Source organism: Chelonoidis abingdonii, chromosome 2, assembly GCF_003597395.2.
Source record: "Chelonoidis abingdonii isolate Lonesome George chromosome 2, CheloAbing_2.0, whole genome shotgun sequence".
NCBI lineage: Eukaryota > Metazoa > Chordata > Testudines > Testudinidae > Chelonoidis > Chelonoidis abingdonii.
In genome coordinates this window covers 1,080,658-1,098,605 of record NC_133770.1, presented here as the reverse complement: position 1 = coordinate 1,098,605, position 17,948 = coordinate 1,080,658, and the positions used below count along the sequence as shown (strand labels likewise).

At 59.8% G+C, this 17,948-nt stretch overlaps 3 protein-coding genes across 4 annotated transcripts in view; 1 reads left to right on the top strand and 2 right to left on the bottom strand.

The window, feature by feature from the left end:
* The window catches only part of ABCB8 (ATP binding cassette subfamily B member 8), a 22,741-nt gene extending 20,009 nt beyond the window's left edge, over positions 1-2,732 (top strand). The window contains exons 8-12 of the mRNA XM_032796148.2: positions 370-464; positions 882-1,015; positions 1,160-1,307; positions 1,587-1,837; positions 2,305-2,732. Of these exons, the coding sequence (XP_032652039.1) occupies positions 370-464; positions 882-1,015; positions 1,160-1,307; positions 1,587-1,837; positions 2,305-2,385 (709 nt within the window). The 3' untranslated portion in view covers positions 2,386-2,732. The remainder of the gene's footprint in view (positions 1-369; positions 465-881; positions 1,016-1,159; positions 1,308-1,586; positions 1,838-2,304) is intronic.
* FASTK (Fas activated serine/threonine kinase) overlaps positions 1-17,948 on the bottom strand; it is a 419,919-nt gene that overhangs the window by 166,768 nt on the left and 235,203 nt on the right. The window lies entirely within an intron of this gene.
* On the bottom strand, positions 8,486-17,343 carry LOC116834208 (uncharacterized). 2 transcript variants are annotated; one of them, XM_075062099.1, is made up of 4 exons: positions 16,380-17,343; positions 14,259-15,839; positions 12,280-14,210; positions 8,486-11,982 (listed from the first exon to the last, which is right to left on the bottom strand). In XM_075062099.1, exons 1-2 carry the CDS (start codon positions 16,426-16,428, stop codon positions 14,782-14,784), a joined length of 1,107 nt encoding a protein of 368 aa, XP_074918200.1. In that variant the 5' UTR covers positions 16,429-17,343; the 3' UTR covers positions 8,486-11,982; positions 12,280-14,210; positions 14,259-14,781. The 2 variants fall into 2 exon arrangements, with proteins under 2 accessions (XP_074918200.1, XP_074918201.1); XM_075062100.1 differs by having other exon boundaries at positions 14,259-15,836.

Here is a 17,948-nt window from a genome sequence, read left to right as displayed (position 1 = left end):
AGCCCAGCCCTGCCAGTGCCCCCCACTCCTGACCTGCAGCCTCTGTCCCCAGTGCCACCGGCATCCCTCACTCCCGAACTGCAGCCCCTGCTAGCCCAGCCCTGTCCCCTCCCAGCTCTGCCGGTGCCCCCCAACTCTTGACCCGCTGCCCCTGCTAACCCAGCCCTGCCCCCCAGCTCTGCCAGTGCCCCCCCACTCCTGACCCACAGCCCCTGCTAGCCTAGGCCAGCCCTGCCCCCCAGCTCTGCCAGTGTCCCTCATTCCCAATTGTACAGCTTCTCCCAAGGGCTGTCCTGCTCCGCCCTTGCCCAGCACTTGGCCATCCTGTGTGCCCTGCCCAGCCTGACCCCTCCCTTCTTGCTGTTGCAGTTACCCCACGCGCCCCGGCTGCCCAGTGCTACGGAACTTCAGCCTCACCCTGCCCCCTCGCAAGACAGTGGCCATCGTGGGCGAGTCGGGAGGAGGTACCACAGGAAGTGCCCAGGTTCCTCCCCCACCCTCTGACTGCCCTGGGCCCTGAGTGCCAAGAGCACCCCCCGAGTCTGTCACAGGTGGGGTCTCGCAGGGCAGCCAGGCCAGAGAGGGGCGAGGGGAGCCAAGGTCTCACAGGGAACAGGGGAATGGTCCTGGCTCCCAGCCCTACCACCCCCCCCCAGAGCTGGGATAGAACCCAGGCATCCTGGCTCCCAGTCTACTCGGGCCCCCCGCCCTACCAGAGCCGGGACCACAACCCAGGAGTCCCAAACAGCACCTGTCTCGGCACCACCTTGGGTCAGAGCCCTGTCCCCTGCCCCTCCCTGGGCTGTGGGCAGTTCCGGGGGTGCTGTGTGCCAGGCTGTGTCATGGCCCATGTGCTGCAGCCTCATCCCCGTGCCCCGCAGGGAAGTCGACGGTGGCAGCGCTGCTGGAGCGTTTCTATGAGCCCACGCGGGGGGCCATCATGCTGGACGGGTGTGAGCTCTGCACCCTGGACCCCTCATGGCTACGGGGGCAGGTCATTGGCTTCATCAGCCAGGTGAGAGGGCGGCAGAGCGCAGGGGGAGCGGGGCTTGGTGGGGAATGGGGGACAGTGAGACGGTCTGGTGGAGTGCAGGGAGGGTGCAGTGGGGATCAGGCAGCTCCCGGTACTGAAGCAGTGTCGTCCCTGTCCCCCCACCAGGAGCCTGCGCTCTTTGGAACAACCATCCTGGAGAACATCCGCTTTGGAAAGCCCGACGCGTCCGATGCTGAGGTCTATGCCGCGGCCCAGCTGGCCAACGCCGACAGCTTCATCCGCAGCTTCCCCCAGGGCTATGGCACTATCGTGGGTGAGCACAGGGCCCTGGCGCCTTCCTCTGCCCCCCATTCACCCATTGCTGCCCACGGCTGTGGAGCCAAGTGGGCGCCATCCATGGACCAGCAGCTCCAGTTCTGTCCTGCAGATGCCGAGTTGCTGGCTGCAACCACCAGACCCGCTCTGAGTGGCAATATGGCGGGGGGGGGGGTCTTCGCCACGCGGGGCAGCCCTGCTCTAGCTCAGGGTCCTGGGGAGAGGGTCCCTGGCCTAAAATCAGTCAACCCCCGAGCCCCTGCCCCTGTCCCCGCAGGCGAGCGTGGCGTGATGCTGTCGGGGGGCCAGAAGCAGCGCGTGGCCATCGCCCGGGCCCTCCTCAAGAACCCGTCGGTGCTGATCCTGGACGAGGCCACGAGTGCGCTGGACACGGAGTCAGAGCAGGCGGTGCAGGAGGCGCTAGAGCGGGCTATGGCTGGCCGCACTGTGCTAGTCATCGCCCACCGCCTCAGCACCATCCAGTGCGCTGACCTCATCGTGGTTCTGGCCCGTGGCTGCGTGGCTGAGGTCAGGGGGGATTGGCAGCTCTGTGGGAGGGTGTTCTGGGGTGGTCCCCGGTTGGGGGGAGTTCTCGGGGGAGGGGCACAAGTTGTTTTTGGGGGGTTATGAAGGTGTGGGGATGAGATGGGTGTTCTGGAGGCACAGGGTGTTCTGTGGTGGAGGGGCTCTAGAGGGGTCGGGGGGGGTACGAGGGCACGGGGACAAGATGGGTGTTTGGAGGGGGCAGCAGAGGGGTCCTGGAGGTGGAGTACGAGGGTGTGGGGATGAGACAGGTGTTCTGGGGTGGTCCCCGGGGAGGGCTATAGAAAGGTTGGGGGGGTACGAGGGCGCAAGGACGAGACGGGTGTTCTGGGGGGAGAGGGGGCACAGATATTCAGGGGTGTACAGGGGGCACGGAGCCAAGGCTGGGCAGAGCACCTATTGGGCGTGGCTGGCTCTGGTGACACCCCCCTCATCCCCTGGTCTCCCTCCAGGCTGGGACCCACGCAGAGCTGCTGCGGCAGGGCGGACTGTACGCTGAGCTTGTCCGCAGACAGGCCACGGAGCAGCCCTGAGCGGGGACGGGTCCGGCCGTGGCGGCTGCAGGCACTCAACCTGGCACCCACCTGGCTCCTGCCTGAGCTGTGCCGAGCCCGCCGCAGACACTGGATCTGTGCACCTACCTTGGTGTTGGGGCCCAGCCACAGCCCCCCATTCTGATCTGCCTCAGGGCTGGGACCAGCTCCAACCCTGTCCTCTACCTGGGAGGGGCTCCCGTTCTCCCTCTCTGCTCCGCTCCCAGGCTGGGCCTGGGTCTTGGCTCTGCCCCCGACCCCTGGCAGGAGCCAGCTGTGGCCGCAGGAAGGGGGTGGGTGCCCAGCTTCATGTGCCCCGTCCACCGATAAAAGCCAAGCGCAGCTGTTGTCGGGGGTGGGGCTGAGCCTGGGTGTGGGAGGGGGAGCCAGGACCAACCAGACTCACTTCATTACCATGGCGATTGGCCTGTGATCTCATCTCACATCACCCCATGCCTGGAGTGGGCTCTGGACGTGCCCCCTACCAGGTGAGGGCTCCCAGGGGGCTGGAGGTTGCCATGGGGCTGGGGCTGTGACTCAGACCCCCCCCCCCTCCCGAGGGACTCACCCCACTCGGGCTGTGCGAGGGCCCAGGCAAGCAGAGTAATGGGTTGGGGGGTGAGGGACCAAGTTCCCAGGGGCTGTGGGGCTGGTTGGGGACCCAGGCCAAGCCCTTGGGTCTCATGGCTCTGAGAAGCCGCCCTCATGGGCTCAGCGAAGTCTCCAGGTCCATCTGCTCTGAGGTCTTGTCCCATGGGTTACGGAGCTCCCTGGGCCCCCAGCTCCTTGCCCCCTTCCCGGTAACGAGCCTTCCCCCACGGGTTTGGGCCAGGACCCTGCGTGCCTGCCCAGGGTGCCTGGGCTGGGGGGTGGGGGCAAAGCAGGGCACAGGGGCCATTCTACGTGTTTCGAGCTTCATCTGGGATCCGCCAAATTGTCCCAGACCCGGTAACACGGCCCGTTCCCAGCACGTCCTGCCGGTGCTGCTACCCACTGCCTTATGTGAGCTCCCACCCGCTGCTCATCCTCCCCTGGCAGCGGGGCTCACTGCGCCACTACCAGCCGTAGCATCAGGTCTGCCGCCCCGGCTGTACATCCCACTCCTCCTGCTGCCCCTCGGCTTGACGTGCTCCAGAGAGGATGTTCCCCCACGGCACCTCTTCCGCCCAGCATGGCCACAAGGCGGGTTTCTGAGCCCCCTTCAGCAGCTGGTTAGTCATCAGAGTGGCCAGACTGGGGCAGCTCTGTGGCCCTGCTAGTCCAGGATCCTGCCTTTGGCCGGGTCAGTGCCAGGGGCTTGAAGAGAACAGGGCAACGTGGACTGACCCATTCTCGTGTCCAGCCCCAGCTTTTGGCAAACAGGCTGAGGCCCCTCAGAACATGGGGTTGTGTCCCTGCCCATCCTGGCTAATCGCCATTGAGGGACCTACACATAAGGAATTGAACCTTGTTACAGCCTTGGCCTTCGCCATCCCCCGGCAGTGAGTTCCACAGGTTGGGTGGTGGGTGACATCTCCTTTTGCTTGTTTGCAACCGGCTACCTGTTAACTGTTCCTTACGGTGGGTCCTGGGTGGGAGGGTTTCTTGTTTTCATCTAGCCCAGCTTTTCAGTCTGTTTTTTTTCCATTAATTATATTTCCGTTCAATTTTTCCCCTTGACTCTGGGTCCAGTACGGCTGGAGGTTTTATTTCCCCTCTGGAAGAGTCTCTGCTCACGTACCCAGCTCTGGTCTGGTGCTTCTTCTGGCCCGAAACCTTTTCTATTTTCCTCCTTTCTGCCTTCTTGTGTCTCAGTGCTCTGCTTTTATCCTGCTCTGCCTCGGCTCCGGTTCTGCCGCTAGCGCAGATCTAGGTGGTTCTCCTTCCCTCCTCCTCTGACAGCTTTTGCCAACTGCCCCCATTGGGTGCGTTCCTTGGTCCCTCCCCACCTCGAGGTGCCCCCTTACCAGTGATCTCTTTCCCAGGACAGCATTCGGGGCAGCTGCACCGCAGCTGGAGTGGTGCCGGTGCCGGGGTTCCTACACCGCAGCTGGGGCTTCACCCACTGCCACAGCCTCTTCCTGGGGATGAGCGCAGGGATCACTTGGCAGCACCCCAGATGTGCCCAAGGGGCTGGGCATGGGGTGGGGGTGCAGTCACTCTGGGACACCAGGAACAGGGCTGGGGGGGCTTGATGGGCACAGGAGGTGCTGCACGGGCCCTGCTCAGGTGCAGATGCTGGAACCTGGGGCTGGTTCTCCCCACAGGAACAGGTGGGGTTAATGGGTTGGCGCAGGGGGCCATACTGCAGAGCGAGCCTGGAGCCCCCCTACAGGCTCTGGGGCAAATATTAGCAAAGATGTTTGCAAAGGGTGGGGGTCCTGCTCTGGGGAGCTGCCTCCAGCAGGAGAGAAAAGACAGGTCTGGGTTTGGCTAATTTCACCTATTTGCCCCAGGGCCGGAGCTGCAGGCCCCAAAGCAGAATGTGGTGCATGGCTGGGCTGAGGGGAAGGGTCGGGAGGGGGGAGGACACTCCCAGCCAGGGCGTGACGCTCAATTCTCCCCCCACCTCTCCTTGTCATCCTAGCAAAGGCCCAGGAGGAAGCACCAGCGTCATGGAAATGCCTCCCCTGAACCACTGGGGGTGGGGGAGCCTTGGCCTCGCCCAGCCTGTCCCCTAATACAGGGTCAGGCCCGTACCGGGTCAGGCCAGAGCCTTCTCCCCCTCCAGCATGGGGGCACTGGCAGGAAAAGCTTCCTGGAGAAGCCATGAGTGGCCCAGCCCCCTCTCCCTAGGGCCCCAGCCTGGAGGCAGGTAAGGGGCCCGCCCCTTGGCTAACTGGCTGCTCGCTGCTGCTGGGTGAGAGCCCAGCGGGAGGGAGGGGGCACACACCAAGCCCAACAGGCCCCACCAGCTTCCCCAAGATTCCCCATGGGCTGGTGGGGGGTGGGGGGAGCAGCTTATTCCCTTGAGGGCTTCTGGCCTGGGGCCTGCAGCCGGGGAGCAGGCGCTGGGGGCCCCTGGCAGGTTTATCCCTGTACGGGGAGCACTGGGGGGCTCTGACCCAGCAGGGGAGTTTGTCTCGGCTGGAGCACCGAAGAGCAGAGCAACACGCCAGGATCCCAGCGGCTGGCAGCAGAGAGAGCAGCCGAGAGGCTGGGGTGTGGGGGGGAGCGTCCCCCAGGGAGGGCAGCTCCTGGCCCTGGGGAGTGCCCAGCAGGGGGCATGTCCTGCAGGTGCCACCTCAGCCTGGTCTCCCATGAGAGAGGCCTTGCTGGGTTAGGGGGGCTGGCTGGGCTCTTTACAGGGCCAGAGCTCATGCTGAGCCCCCTGTGTGGGAAGGTGGCCAGGCCAGGATGTGCCCTTTACCTGTACTTGGTGCAGGCACCAGTTCCTGCAGCAGGGAGTCTTGTGCATGCAAAGCAGGGAGAGCCCCTGCCACAGTGACAGCGAGCCGGGACATCCACAGTCCCATGCATGGGCGAGTGCCCTTCCCCAGCTCTCATCACACCAGCCCTTCTGCTACAAGGCAGCCACATCCTGCACGGGGAGGCACCCGGGGGGCAGGGAGAGGCCTGAGCAGACAGGTGCCTGCACCCAGTGCGGGCAGGGCCTCAAAACCAAGGCTTCCTCCATCACAGCCCGTGTAGCATCCGCCTCCGCCTGGAACTGAGACAGCCAAGCCAGGCAGACAAGGGACATGAGAGGCCAGGAACCAGTGCTGGGAATGAGGCGAAGTACCTGCAGGCTGGGCTGTTCTGCTCTCACTCCCTTTGGGGGAAGCTGGTGATGGCAGCCTGGCTGCAAGACAAGAGGATAGAGCGGGTGGCATCATGACCAGCTGCTGCTCCTGGGCCTCACCCTGGTGCTGCCTTGGCCTGGTCCTGAGTGGTGTCCTGACCAGGCTGGAGTGAGGCACTCGGGTGCCAGCAGCGAAAGCCTGACCACACTGGACCGCGCAGCTTTGTCCCTGCCAAGTGCCCCCTTCCATCCCTCAACGGGTACCTCCTGGCTAGACAAGGCTGGCTCAGCTGGCCAGGGCTGGATAGTTTGCAGTGCTGCCGTGAGCCTGTGACCAGAAAATGGCCACGAAGCCCAAGGCATTACCAAGGGCCGGGCTGGGTAGCGATAGGGCTGCTCCGCAAGGCGGGTGGGCTTTGGCGATACCTTGAGGCCTGGCCCCACAGCTCCAGGATGTCCAGTTGCCAGTTGGCTGTGGCTGCGCAGCCAGAGGCTGGCCCACGCTAGCCCCAGCAGGGAGGGGGCAAGTCAGGACCCGACACAGACGTTCATTTTCCAGGTTTGCTGTTTTTCTCCCCGCCCCTCCCCCCGTGTGCAGGTGTTTGGTGGGAAACAGGGTTGGTCTTGCACCAGCCCAGAGACAGCTCCCGCCCCTTGGCTAGTCAGGGTGCCTGCCAGTGCTGCTCAGAGCTTGGGAAAACAGCCCACCCGCTGCAAGGGGGGCTAAGCTGACCTACGCTACGCCGGGGTAGGCCTGGCTAGGATGACAGAGGAATTTCCATCAGCCCAGCCACTGCCTCTGCGGAGAGGTGCATTTCCTAGGACCAGACGAACCCTTCGCTCACTGTACTTCCTACTCGACAGAGCAGCAGGGCCATGGCCGTTTCCTATGGAGCCAAACCAGAACTGCTGGTCTCCCCCGCCACCGGTTACCAGCTAAAGGCTGCTTTCGGTGCAGCTTCAGCCCTGTTGGTCCCAGGGCATGAGAGCGGCAAGGCCAGAGCTTTCCTGGGCTCAGCGTCTGCTGGGGGCAGAGACAAGCTGGCCCAGAGCGCGTCGTCAGGGCTGGGAAGTGCTCGGCGGGTCTGTCTCCACTGCCAGGCACGTCCAGGGTTAGAACGTGAGGTTGCAGCTCCAGGGTTTGTTAGCCTGGGGACTGAACAGCTACACTCCTGCATAACCCCAGCCTAGGCACTGCCAAACCCTGGCTCCCAACGAGGGGCTCCAGCATCCACACTGCATTACATGGGGCCTAGTCCACCCCCGTACCCGAGACTTCCTAGCACCCACCCCAAATGGGGCCAATCCAGCCCTTTGGCTGTGCTGCAACAGGGGAGCACGAAGACAGTCGACCCCTGGGCCGGCAGGATGCTGTTGGCAGAGTTCCAGAGCACAAGGCCAGTGGGGGCTGCAGCTAAACTACAGAGCAACAGGGCTTGACCCCAAGTCCCAATTTGACTCAGGTTTAGCCTTTTTTGGGGGGTGGGTGGGTGTCTCTCTCTCACTCTCACTCTCTCCCCCCGCCCCTCCCCAAGAAGGCGGGGGAGGCTTAAGTCAGACTCTGAGTCCTGGGCTTACACTGCAGTGTAGACATACCCAGAGCAGCAGAGCTAGAGCCAAGGTGCCCCACTGTTTAGCAGAAGGCGTTAATACAGATTCTAAGAGGCCATTGAGGAGCAGTGGCCCAGTAACACCCCTGCAATCATGGGACCAGAAGGGGGCTAGTGGGTTACAGATTGTTGCAATGAGCCATAAATCCAGTGTCTCTGTTCAGTCCGAGAGTTTTGGTGTCTCGCAAAGTGATGAATTTAAAGTTCCCAGGCTCCTCTGTTGAAAGCCTTGTGCTGGTTCCCTTTGACAGATAGCGAGTGGCTGCATTGTGAGATGTGTTCCCCACAGTGATAGGATGTTTTTGTCTTTTTCCTGTCTGAGGTCATTCAAGTGCACAGTGATTGTCTGGTTTCACCCACACAGCTGTTTTGGGGCATTTAGTGCACCGGATGAGGTACACCACACGTTGTGCTAGGCATGCGTAGGACCCACGGACCTTGAAAAGTGTGTCGGGGGGGGGGGGGGGGGCTGATCATTGTAACAGTGGAGATATGGCTGCAGGTTTTCCATCTCTTGTTCTGGCAGAGTCTGGTGCCACTTTGAGTTGGTGTGTCCTAGTCTGTGGGGAGCTTGCTTCTGATGGTGAAGTTGGGGGGGTTGCTTGAAGACCAGAAGAGGGGGTTCAGGAAAGATTTCTTCTAGGATGGGGTCCCCACTGACTATGGGCTGCAACTGTTTAAAGATATCCCCATATGTCACTTATTGTCCCACATTGGAATTCAACTAGGTGTGTGGGTGAGTGGCTTTTTTGTTGTTCTCTTAGCTACACAATTTAGGGCTCTCAACCCCCCACCCTCTCTTTTGGGTGGGTATTCAGGAAGTAAGGGACCCAACTTTACCCCTCCATGGGCTCACACCCATTTTCAATGGACTCAGGGCTCTGCTGGGCCCTTCCCCACTGAAAGTGCCTTAAACAATAATTTCCTTAACTAATGGTTACCAGACAGAATGCCCATGCTGAGCACACAATGCGCACCACTCCCGCGTACACAGCCAATTCCCCCCGTACTGGCCATGCAAGGTGCAGGTCGTCTGGAGCGTTGGTTGCTGCATCACAGGGTCGTGCAGGGTCTTCTGGCAGCTTTCATTTGAGCTGGGCTGTGTCCTGGAGGTGAGTTCTTCCACCATTTCAACTGGGACCCCAAGTTTTATAGTGAAACGTACATCCTGCCTATCTGTACGTTAGCCAGCTATGGGCACGAAACAATTCTTTAACCAGGCCGAACATAGGGTGAAATGCTTCTTCCCCAGGTCAGACCCCACTGCCTTCATTGTTCCATCTTTATACAACAGACAGAATCAATCACAAACCCAGACCGAGACCAGATGGATAAACCATAGAGAAATGGAGACCGTAAAGACAAAACGATAATAAAGTGGGGATTTCACAGCCACACCTGTTGAGAAGTGAGTTCTTGCTGGTCGGACACCATCAAAGTTTTCTTTAACCACCTTAAGCCCCATTTCTGTATCTGGCATCGGTGGGTGCTGTTACATTCGTTTAATATAATTTGCATGGAACGTGAAGATGTGACTTTCTGCTTCTTAGCTCACGGCTGCTGTTTTCACTGCAGAAGCCTCAGAGCTTACACGTTTAACCTGGGTCACCTGTTCCATGATGCAATCTACTTCTCTTCAGTGTGTTAGGGTGTATATCCCAGACTTTCTCCTTGGAGCACATTCTGTGGTAGCTGAGTGCCTGGCTGTAGAGAGATTTCTTGGTGTATTTGGGATGGTTACTGGATCTATGAAGGTGGGTGATCTGTGAGTTTCTTCCGTATGGTTGTTTGTAGGGTTCTGTTGCTAAAGCTGATCGTGGTGTTCAAAGAGCTGATGCTGGTGTGAGAGCACTCTAGAGACAGTTTAATGGCCAGGTAGGGGCTGGGATGGCAATCTATGAAGGTGTTTAGGACGTCTGCCCAGAGGATGAAGATATCATGGCTGTATATCACTGGTTTTGTGTTGCATTTGTCCAGAAAGCCTTCCTCAAGGTGGCCAGTGAAGAGGGTGGCACACTGGGAGCCTTCCCAGTACCCAGGGCTGTTCCCATGGGCTGGGCAAAGTGTTTGCTGTTCAATGTAAACTGATTGTTGGGGAGGATGCAGTGGATGAGGTTACCATTGTGTTTGGGGTGGATTTCAGGCTTATTACAACATCACCCACTAACCACTCCCCTTTTTTCTCCTACACATGGAAAGGCATTAAGGGGCCACTTCACATCAGCAGTCTCTTCGAATATGGGTTAACTCCTTACGCTAAACAATCTGTTCCACTGCATGTTCCACTGCACACTTGGAGAGTCTCTTCCAGCCCAGACGAAGAGCTTGGCACGGCTCGAAAGCTTGTCTTGATCGCCCACAGAAATTGATCCAAAGGATTCCCTCTCGCACCTCATCCATGCAACAGGCTGTCAAACAGGGTGTTTTTCCCTTCAAAAACTCACTCCAGCTCCAGGAAAAGGCAACATAGGATGATACTGAAAGCCTGACTCAAGACTTCCCATTTCAAGGGCTTTAACTAGCTTCCCTGCTTCTGTATCTTGGGTTAAAAGGATTTTCGGTGGTGCATTTGCCATTGTGCTAAGCAGGCTGAGGTCCTTGGCACTAACTCTGGACAGTGACAAGGAGCTTTTATTGCAGCTAAAGGAATATAACAGTCGTGCTGAGCTTTCTCCACCAGACATGGACTTGGATCTGCCAGGAAGAGACAGACTTTACTGTGGGACCTTGCTGTGCTGCGCCCGGTCACTTCAGCCTTTTTCTGGGATCTGCATCCCTCCCCATCCTCACTAGCCAAAGGTGAAGGCACTGGCCCTGCTGTGAGAGGCAGGCTCAACCCCAGAGCAGCACAGTTCTCCCAGCTCCCTTCCTCTCCGAGTGCCATGTTCTCACACCCCAGGGAAATGTCCAGCCCCTTTTTAAGTCCTGCTAGGTGCCGGCTCTCCCCGATGCCTTGTGGCAGTGAGTTCCACAGCCCAAGTGCACATTGTGCAAAGATTCCACACCCAATCCAGTCATACGCTGGCCATGGATGGGCAGCTGTAGGCAATTTTACATTATTTAACAAATACATCGGAAGAGCATGAGGGTGTGAAAGTCCAGCCCTGAAATTAGGAGATGCCAGAGCCCAGTCACCCCTCCCTTGGTCCCTGGTGGGTCAGCATTAGGATCACACACTGTACTTCCCACAGGTCCCCACCTCACTGGGTGCACAGGATGGACAGAGCTGTGGGGACGAACCTCCGCCGTGCTCTGCAGGAGTCTGTGGCGGCAGGACGGGCTGCAGGAGGGGGAAGGTGCACACTGACCGAGACGCGGGATTGGAGGAGGATGGTTTCATGGGTAAGGCAGCTGAATGTTGCCCTGGAGAAGTGGAGTCTGCCCATCTCAGCGTTTGTGTGCAATGCTGGGCCAGTCCCATCCTTGGAGCTGGCTCTAGGCCCTGCCCGTCCTCTACTGCGCATGTGAACCACAATTGCTCCAGGTTTATCATTTGCTGACTTTCCATGGGAACAGCAAAAGGGACATCCCTGGCTCCTGTCCCTGTGCCCAGGCAGGCAGCTTCCCAACCCTGTGCTGTGCACTGCATTGCATTGCAGGCTGTGCTGGGGTAACTGGTCAGCCCCAGGTTTCCTGCTTCTCTCCCTGCACAGCTCTAGGTATGTGGAACAGGGGTGGGGCACGACTTCCCTCCTTTCTGCACCACACTGGACGCAGCCCAGAGCATTCACAGAGTGGCTTTGTCCTTCCCCGGCCCTGCAAATCTGCTAGCCCAGCACTCAGCTTCCACGGCCCAGTTGTGAGCAGCCCAGCCGGCTGCCGACGAGAGCGTTGCTACGCTGATAGTTACAGGCAAAGACAATGCAAGCGTGGCGGCCTGAGCACAGCCCCTGGATGGGGACACTCCGGACCCCAGTGGCCCCGCATGAGGCCAAGAGCCCCAGTTATGGAGGGCAACCCTAGAGGGCAGCCAGCTCCCTTAGCAGTGAGTGAGCTCAGCAGCGCCTGCAGCACAGAACACGCACCAGCCCGATCCCAGGCCCTGCCTGCAGCGCTTCAGCCTTTTTTCTCCAAAGACACCAGCCATGTCCCTCCCCAACACAGGGCTGCAGGGGCCCATCTCCCGCCAGCTCTGGCTGCTGGTGTCGAGTGGAGCCAAGCTGGGGTCTGGCCCCTGACCCAGACACTCCTGAAGGAGCCTCCCTGCTCTCAGCCAGCATCGGCCCCTGCCACCAGCCTCAGCAGGGAGGTCAATGATTTGTTTGCCTCTGGCCACGTCTAGACTACGCGCCGTATGGGCGCATTAAAATCGATTGCTCGGGGATCGATATATCGCATCTAATCTAGACGCGATATATCGATCCCTGAGCGCGCTTATATTGATTCCGGAACTCCACCAAAACCAACAGAGTTCCGGAATCGACATGGCGAGCCGCGGACATCGATCCCGCGCGGTGAAGACGGGTGAGTAAATCGATTTTAGATATTCGATTTCAGCTACGCTATTCTCGTAGCTGAAATTGCGTATCTAAAATCGATTTCCACGCGTAGTGTAGACCTGGCCTCTGTCTTCACAAACAAGGTCAGCTCCCAGACTGCTGCACTGGGCAGCACAGTATAGAGAGGAGGTGACCAGCCCTCTGTGGAGAAAGAAGTGGTTCCCAACTAATTAGAAAAGCTGGACAAGCACAAGTCCATGGGGCCGGATGCGCTGCATCCAAGGGTACTAAAGGAGTTGGCGGATGTGATTGCAGAGCCATTGGCCATTATCTTTGAAAACTCATGGTGATTAGGGGAGGTCCTGGATGACTGGAAAAAGGCTAATGTAGTGCCCATCTTTAAAAAAGGGAAGGAGGATCTGGGGAACTACAGACCAGTCAGCCTCACCTCAGTCCCTGGAAAAATCATGGCGCAGGTCCATCAAAGGAACAATGCGGGCCTAGAAGGAGAGTGAAAGTGATCAGGAACAGTCAGCATGGGGCACGGAGCACGCTGCCTGTCACCTGAGCTCAAGAGGAGATAACTGCCGGGATAGGGGGAAAGCCAAGTGGACATTATTTCCTTGACGTTAGCAAAGCGTCGATACATCTCCCACAGTATTGTATCATAGCAAGTTAAAAGAAGGATGGCTGATGAATTGGACAATAAGGGATAGAAAGCGGCTAGATCGCTGAGCTCACGTGTAGTGGATCAACGAGCTCCATGTCTAGTGGCAGCTGGACCAAGCGGAGTGCCCATAGTCCGCTCCTGGGGCCGTTTGTTCCAAGTATCTTCATTAAGGATCTGAAGGGTAGTGACTGCACCCTCAGCAATTGCGATGAACAAATTGGGAAGGAGCAATAGATAGCTGGAGGTAGAGACTATGGAAACAGAGGGACCTAGACAAATGAGAGACTGGCCAAAAGAAACCTGAGAGGTTCAGTTAAGGACAAAGTGCAGATTCCTGCACTTCAGAAGAAAAGCCCATGCACTGCTAACTGGCAGGCCAGCATTCTTGCAGAAAAGGACCCTCGGGTTACAGGTGAACAAAAGCTGATAGAGTCACAGGTTCCTTGTTGCCAAGAAGGCAGACAGCATTTGGCGTAAAGTAGGCATTGCCAACAGACAGGACGTGATCATTCCCCTCTTTTCAGCATCTGGTGAGGGCGCAGCTGAAGATGGGTCCAATTGTGGGCCCCATCACTAAAGAAGTATGTGAGAAATGGGAAGTCCGCGAAGCAAAATAAAAAGATAGTGGTCTGACACAATAGACTATGTAGGAAGACTGAGAAAGTGGGATGGTTGATTCGCAAGAAGAGAAGAATGAGGGGGGATTTGATAGCTGCTTCAAAACTAACCTGAACGGGGTCAAAGAAGAAAGGGAGCTAGACTGTTCGCCGGTACCAGAGACAGAACAAGGAGCAATGGCTCAAGTTCAGTGGGGGAGGTTTAGGTTGATATTTAGGAAACACATTCCACTAGGAGTGGTGTGGAAGCACTGGAATGGTTCCCTAGCGAAGGGGTAGGTGGTGGATACCGTCCTTCCTTAAGATTTTAAGGCCCAGCTGACAAAAGCACCTTCTGGGATGATTTAGTTGGGAATTAGTCCTGCTTTGAGCAGGAGGTTGGACTAGATACCTCCTAAGGTCTCTTCCAACCCTGAGATTCTATGATTCACAGGGGGGCTGGCCCTGCCTCCCACCCTTGCTGAGACAGCTCTGCTCCAGCAAGGCAACCCATGCAGCCGGCCCTGTGTGGGAGCAGAGCCCAGCTCATTGGGACTCTCGGCTCTGGCCACAGGGCCCCAGCAACCACTAAGAGCTCCCTCCTGCTTTCCTTGGGGCCTGCCCATCCCCTGGCCATAGGGGCAGGCTCTGAGCCAGTGCAGAGGCCTCCCAATCTGGGAAGCTTGTTGGGGTGGGGGAGTACTGCACCCCAGGAGTGGTTGGTGGGGGATAGGTTGCTATTGCAGTTTGAAGGGGTGCAGTGTCATGCTGCGCCAGCGGTGGTTCTCTCTGCGGGACGCCTGGTTGTGCCGTGACCCAGGCAGCTCTGGAGCTCGCAGGGCAGTGTTTCCTCCGGCCCCCACAGCACACTCAGGGCTCTTCGGCCCCCCTTCTGCCTGGCTGCGTGTGTGGCACGACAGACAGCCCCTCTCTCCCCTGGGGCCACATCCAGGCTCAGCAGCCTCTTCCCTGAAGGGCAAATGGGGCAGAGAGGCCCAGAAAGGGAATTTGGGGGCACCGGGCAGGGCTGGTACACGCCTCTGGCAACAGGGCAGCAGCCAGCAGCAGAAAGATCCAGCCCTGGCCCCGCAAACCCCATGTGCTCAGACACCCTGGACCCTTCACCTGTCAGCACCACAGCCGCGCTTTGAGTCCGAAGCGAAGCTGCCGTTCTCCCAGGACTCCGGAGCTGGTGCTGTCAGATAACGGCCAGTAGCCCAAGTTGGCCACCCTGGGTTTCAGCAGCCCAGTCCTCCCCTCTCTCTAACACTGTGCCCATGGCCAGCACCCCCGTCGGCAAGCTCAGAGCTCCCTTGGCAATGCTGCCCCTTTGCTTATGGCACGAGGCCTGGCAGAGGGGCTAGGTGCCCCAAGGGGTGGGGCTGGCGCTCCGTGCCCCGGCCGCGTGTGCTCGCTGGTGGATGATGAGGAAGCCATTGTTCTTGAAGCCTTTCCCACACTGGGTGCAGGTAAAGAGCCTCCCCCCGCTGGGCAGGGCCTGGCACTCCCACCCCACGGCCTCGGGGGCCAAGTGCTTCCGCTGGTGCATGCGCAGGTAGCCCTTGTATTTGAAGCTCTGCTGGCACTGTGGGCAGGTGTAGGTGGCCGGGGGGGCGTGGCTCTGCTGGTGGATAGCCAGGTTGGCCTGGTGCTGGAAGCTGGTGCCGCACTGGGGGCAGGGGTAGGGCCGGGGAGTGGCATGCTCCCGCTGGTGGGCCACCAGGCTCTGTTTGTAGCAGAAGCCATCCCCGCACTCGGGGCAGTGGTAGGGTTGGGTGCCAGCATGGCCACGCTGGTGTCGCACCAAGTTGCGCTTGTGGCGGAAGCTGCGCCTGCACTGCTGGCACTGGTGGGGGCCCAGGTCCGGGTGCTGGCGCTGGTGACAGGCGAGGTTCCGGCGGGACGGGAAGCGGAGGCTGCACTCAGAGCAGGCAAAGGGGCGCTCGCCCGTGTGCATGCGCAGGTGGGCATGCAGGTCCCCGCGCTGCAGGAAGGCCTTGCAACACTGCGGGCACTTGTGGGGACGCTGGCCGGAGTGGGCACGCTGGTGCACCACCAGGCAGGCCTTGTAGCGGAAGCCCCTCCCACACTGGGCACAGGTATAGGGCCGCTCACCCGTGTGCACGCGCTGGTGCGCCAGCAGGCTGGCTCTGTGCTTGAAGCCCTTCTGGCACTGGGGGCAGGTGAAGGGCCCAGCCCCTTGCCCGGTGTGGTCTCGCTGGTGGGCAATCAGGGCCTCGTGATGCGTGAAGCTCTCCCCGCACTCAGTGCAGATCAGCAGCACATCCCTGACATGGCCGCTCCCTGGGGCCAGGGGCTCCCCACAGCCCAGGCTCTCGGACGCGCTCTCTGCTTTCACAGCCCGGGATCCTAGCGTGTCGCTCTGCTCCTCTCTGATGCTCCAGCCCCCAATGCCTGCTGCAGAAACAGAATCAGGAAGGAGCCCAGAGCAGCTGGGCTCCAAACCCCCTGTGTTGGGCCAGAGCCCCCACACCCTAGCACACCCTGCGGGGATCCTCAGTTCCAAGCTACCCGCTGCAGGCACTGGGCAGGGACCCTTGCAGGGAACAAACTGCTCTCCCCCTTGGCTCCCCGCGCCCAGCCCTGTGGGCACCTCCCAACTGCTCTGGCAGCAGCAGCGAGCAGAAGGTGTTGGGAGTCGTACTGGGCAGTGCCTTCAGGCAAGGGTTTGTCCTGGGAGTGGAGACCCTTGGGCACATCCAGCTCCCTCATGGGGCCAGGACTAACACAGGGTTCGCGGCACTGAGGGCTGCCCCAGAACTCCACAAACAGCCCAGCCTGAGTACTGCCAAGACGCCTGCTCCGCAGAAAGGGCGGGCCCGTGGCTGGCTCAGCAACCCACTGGCCAGCTCCAGCCATGCTGCTGGGCCTGGAGCACTAGTGCAGGGTGTCCGTCTGCTGGCAGTTTGCTACCTGCACTGGGTCAGCGTCACTCACCCGCCCCAGGAGCATCTGGGATTTCTCTGCTCCCAACAATTGGCTCCATCTCGGAGGCACCATCTGGGGAGGGATCTGCAGAGACACCGAGTCACAGGCACGTTCACTGGAGACGCCACTAGGTGGGTTTGGAGTGGGAAGGTGTGATGGCTGGAAGGTGCGACCAGGAGACAGGCAGTTAATTCACAGCTCCCCAGACAGGTGAGCTGTGTGGAGGGAGATCACCACGTGTGCTCCGGGCAGGGCCGGTTTTGCCCAGCAGACGAGCTGGGTTTCCAGCTCGGCAGTTTTGGTGGAAGCACCAGTCAGGCAAGCACCAGTCAGGGATGGGGGGAGCTGGGTGGGTGCACTGCTCCCTAGGCCCCCAGACATGCAGCAAGGGCAGCACAGTTGTCCCAGCTACTCCTCGCCCAGCACCTGCGAGCGCTGCTCACTTGCTGCCTTCTCTAATGCGGCTCATTATGGACAGCAAAGGGCGTTTACAGAAACAAAGAGCAGTTTTGAGCCCTGGGCCCAGAACCACTTCCCCCCCGCCCAGCTCCGAGCCAGGCCAGGGCACCCACTTGCCAGCAAAGAGCTTGCACAAGTCTGACGATGAGATTAGACAGCTCAGCACACCCCGCAGGCTGGGAGCTCTATGAGCCTGAACTCTGCCCTACCCCCTCGCTTACCCTCCCCTTAACTCTGACCCCTCAGCCCAGGGGATCTTGGTGCTCATGGGCAAGGGTGTGTGAAGTATCTGAGATCCTCAGCCTGTGCTATCAATCTGGTGCAGAAAGAGTTACTCTCCAAGTCGGAGCCTAGATGGACCCTGTGCCTGTATACGGAGGGTAAATAAAGGAAGCCGGGGGCTCCAGCCCCTCCAAAGCAGTGCACAGGGGTCAGAAAGATGCTGCAGGGGGGCAGGCCAGGTGTCCCCTCTGTAAGTAGCTATGGGTTTGCAGCTTGCAGACTTGCATGGAGCTTCCCCAGGGTCAGCAATTTCAGGCTGTGGGACCGTTCTGCCATCCCACTCAGCCTCCCATAGAGGCCAGGGCAGGGCTCTCCCCCAGAGACTCCTGCACCCAGCCCGGCTCGGCCAGCTGAGATAAGAGTGGAGCTGTCAGAGAGATGCCTGGCTTGGATTCACTGACAAACACTCCCCCACCAACTCAGTTGTTTGAAAGGGGGTGACCCTCCTAGGGGAAAACCTACTCCTTATTCCCAGGCCTTGCCTGCCAGAGCCAAGGGCCGTCTGCCGTAGAGCCTCCTCCTCTGCCCAGACCATGCTCACGGCACCGCTGACCCCTTCCCTGCCCAGACTGGGCTTCGGGCACCTGTGCACGACGCTCACAGCACCGCTGACCCCTCCCCTGCCCAGACTGGGCTTTGGGCATCTGCAGCCAGCGCTCATGGCACCGCTGACCCCTCCCCTGCCCAGCCGGGTTCACAGCACCGCTGACCCCTCCCCTGCCCAGACTGGGCTTTGGGCACCTGCAGCCAGCGCTCAGGGCACCGCTGACCCCTCCCCTGCCCAGCCGGGTTCACAGCACCGCTGACCCCTCCCCTGCCCAGACTGGGCTTTGGGCA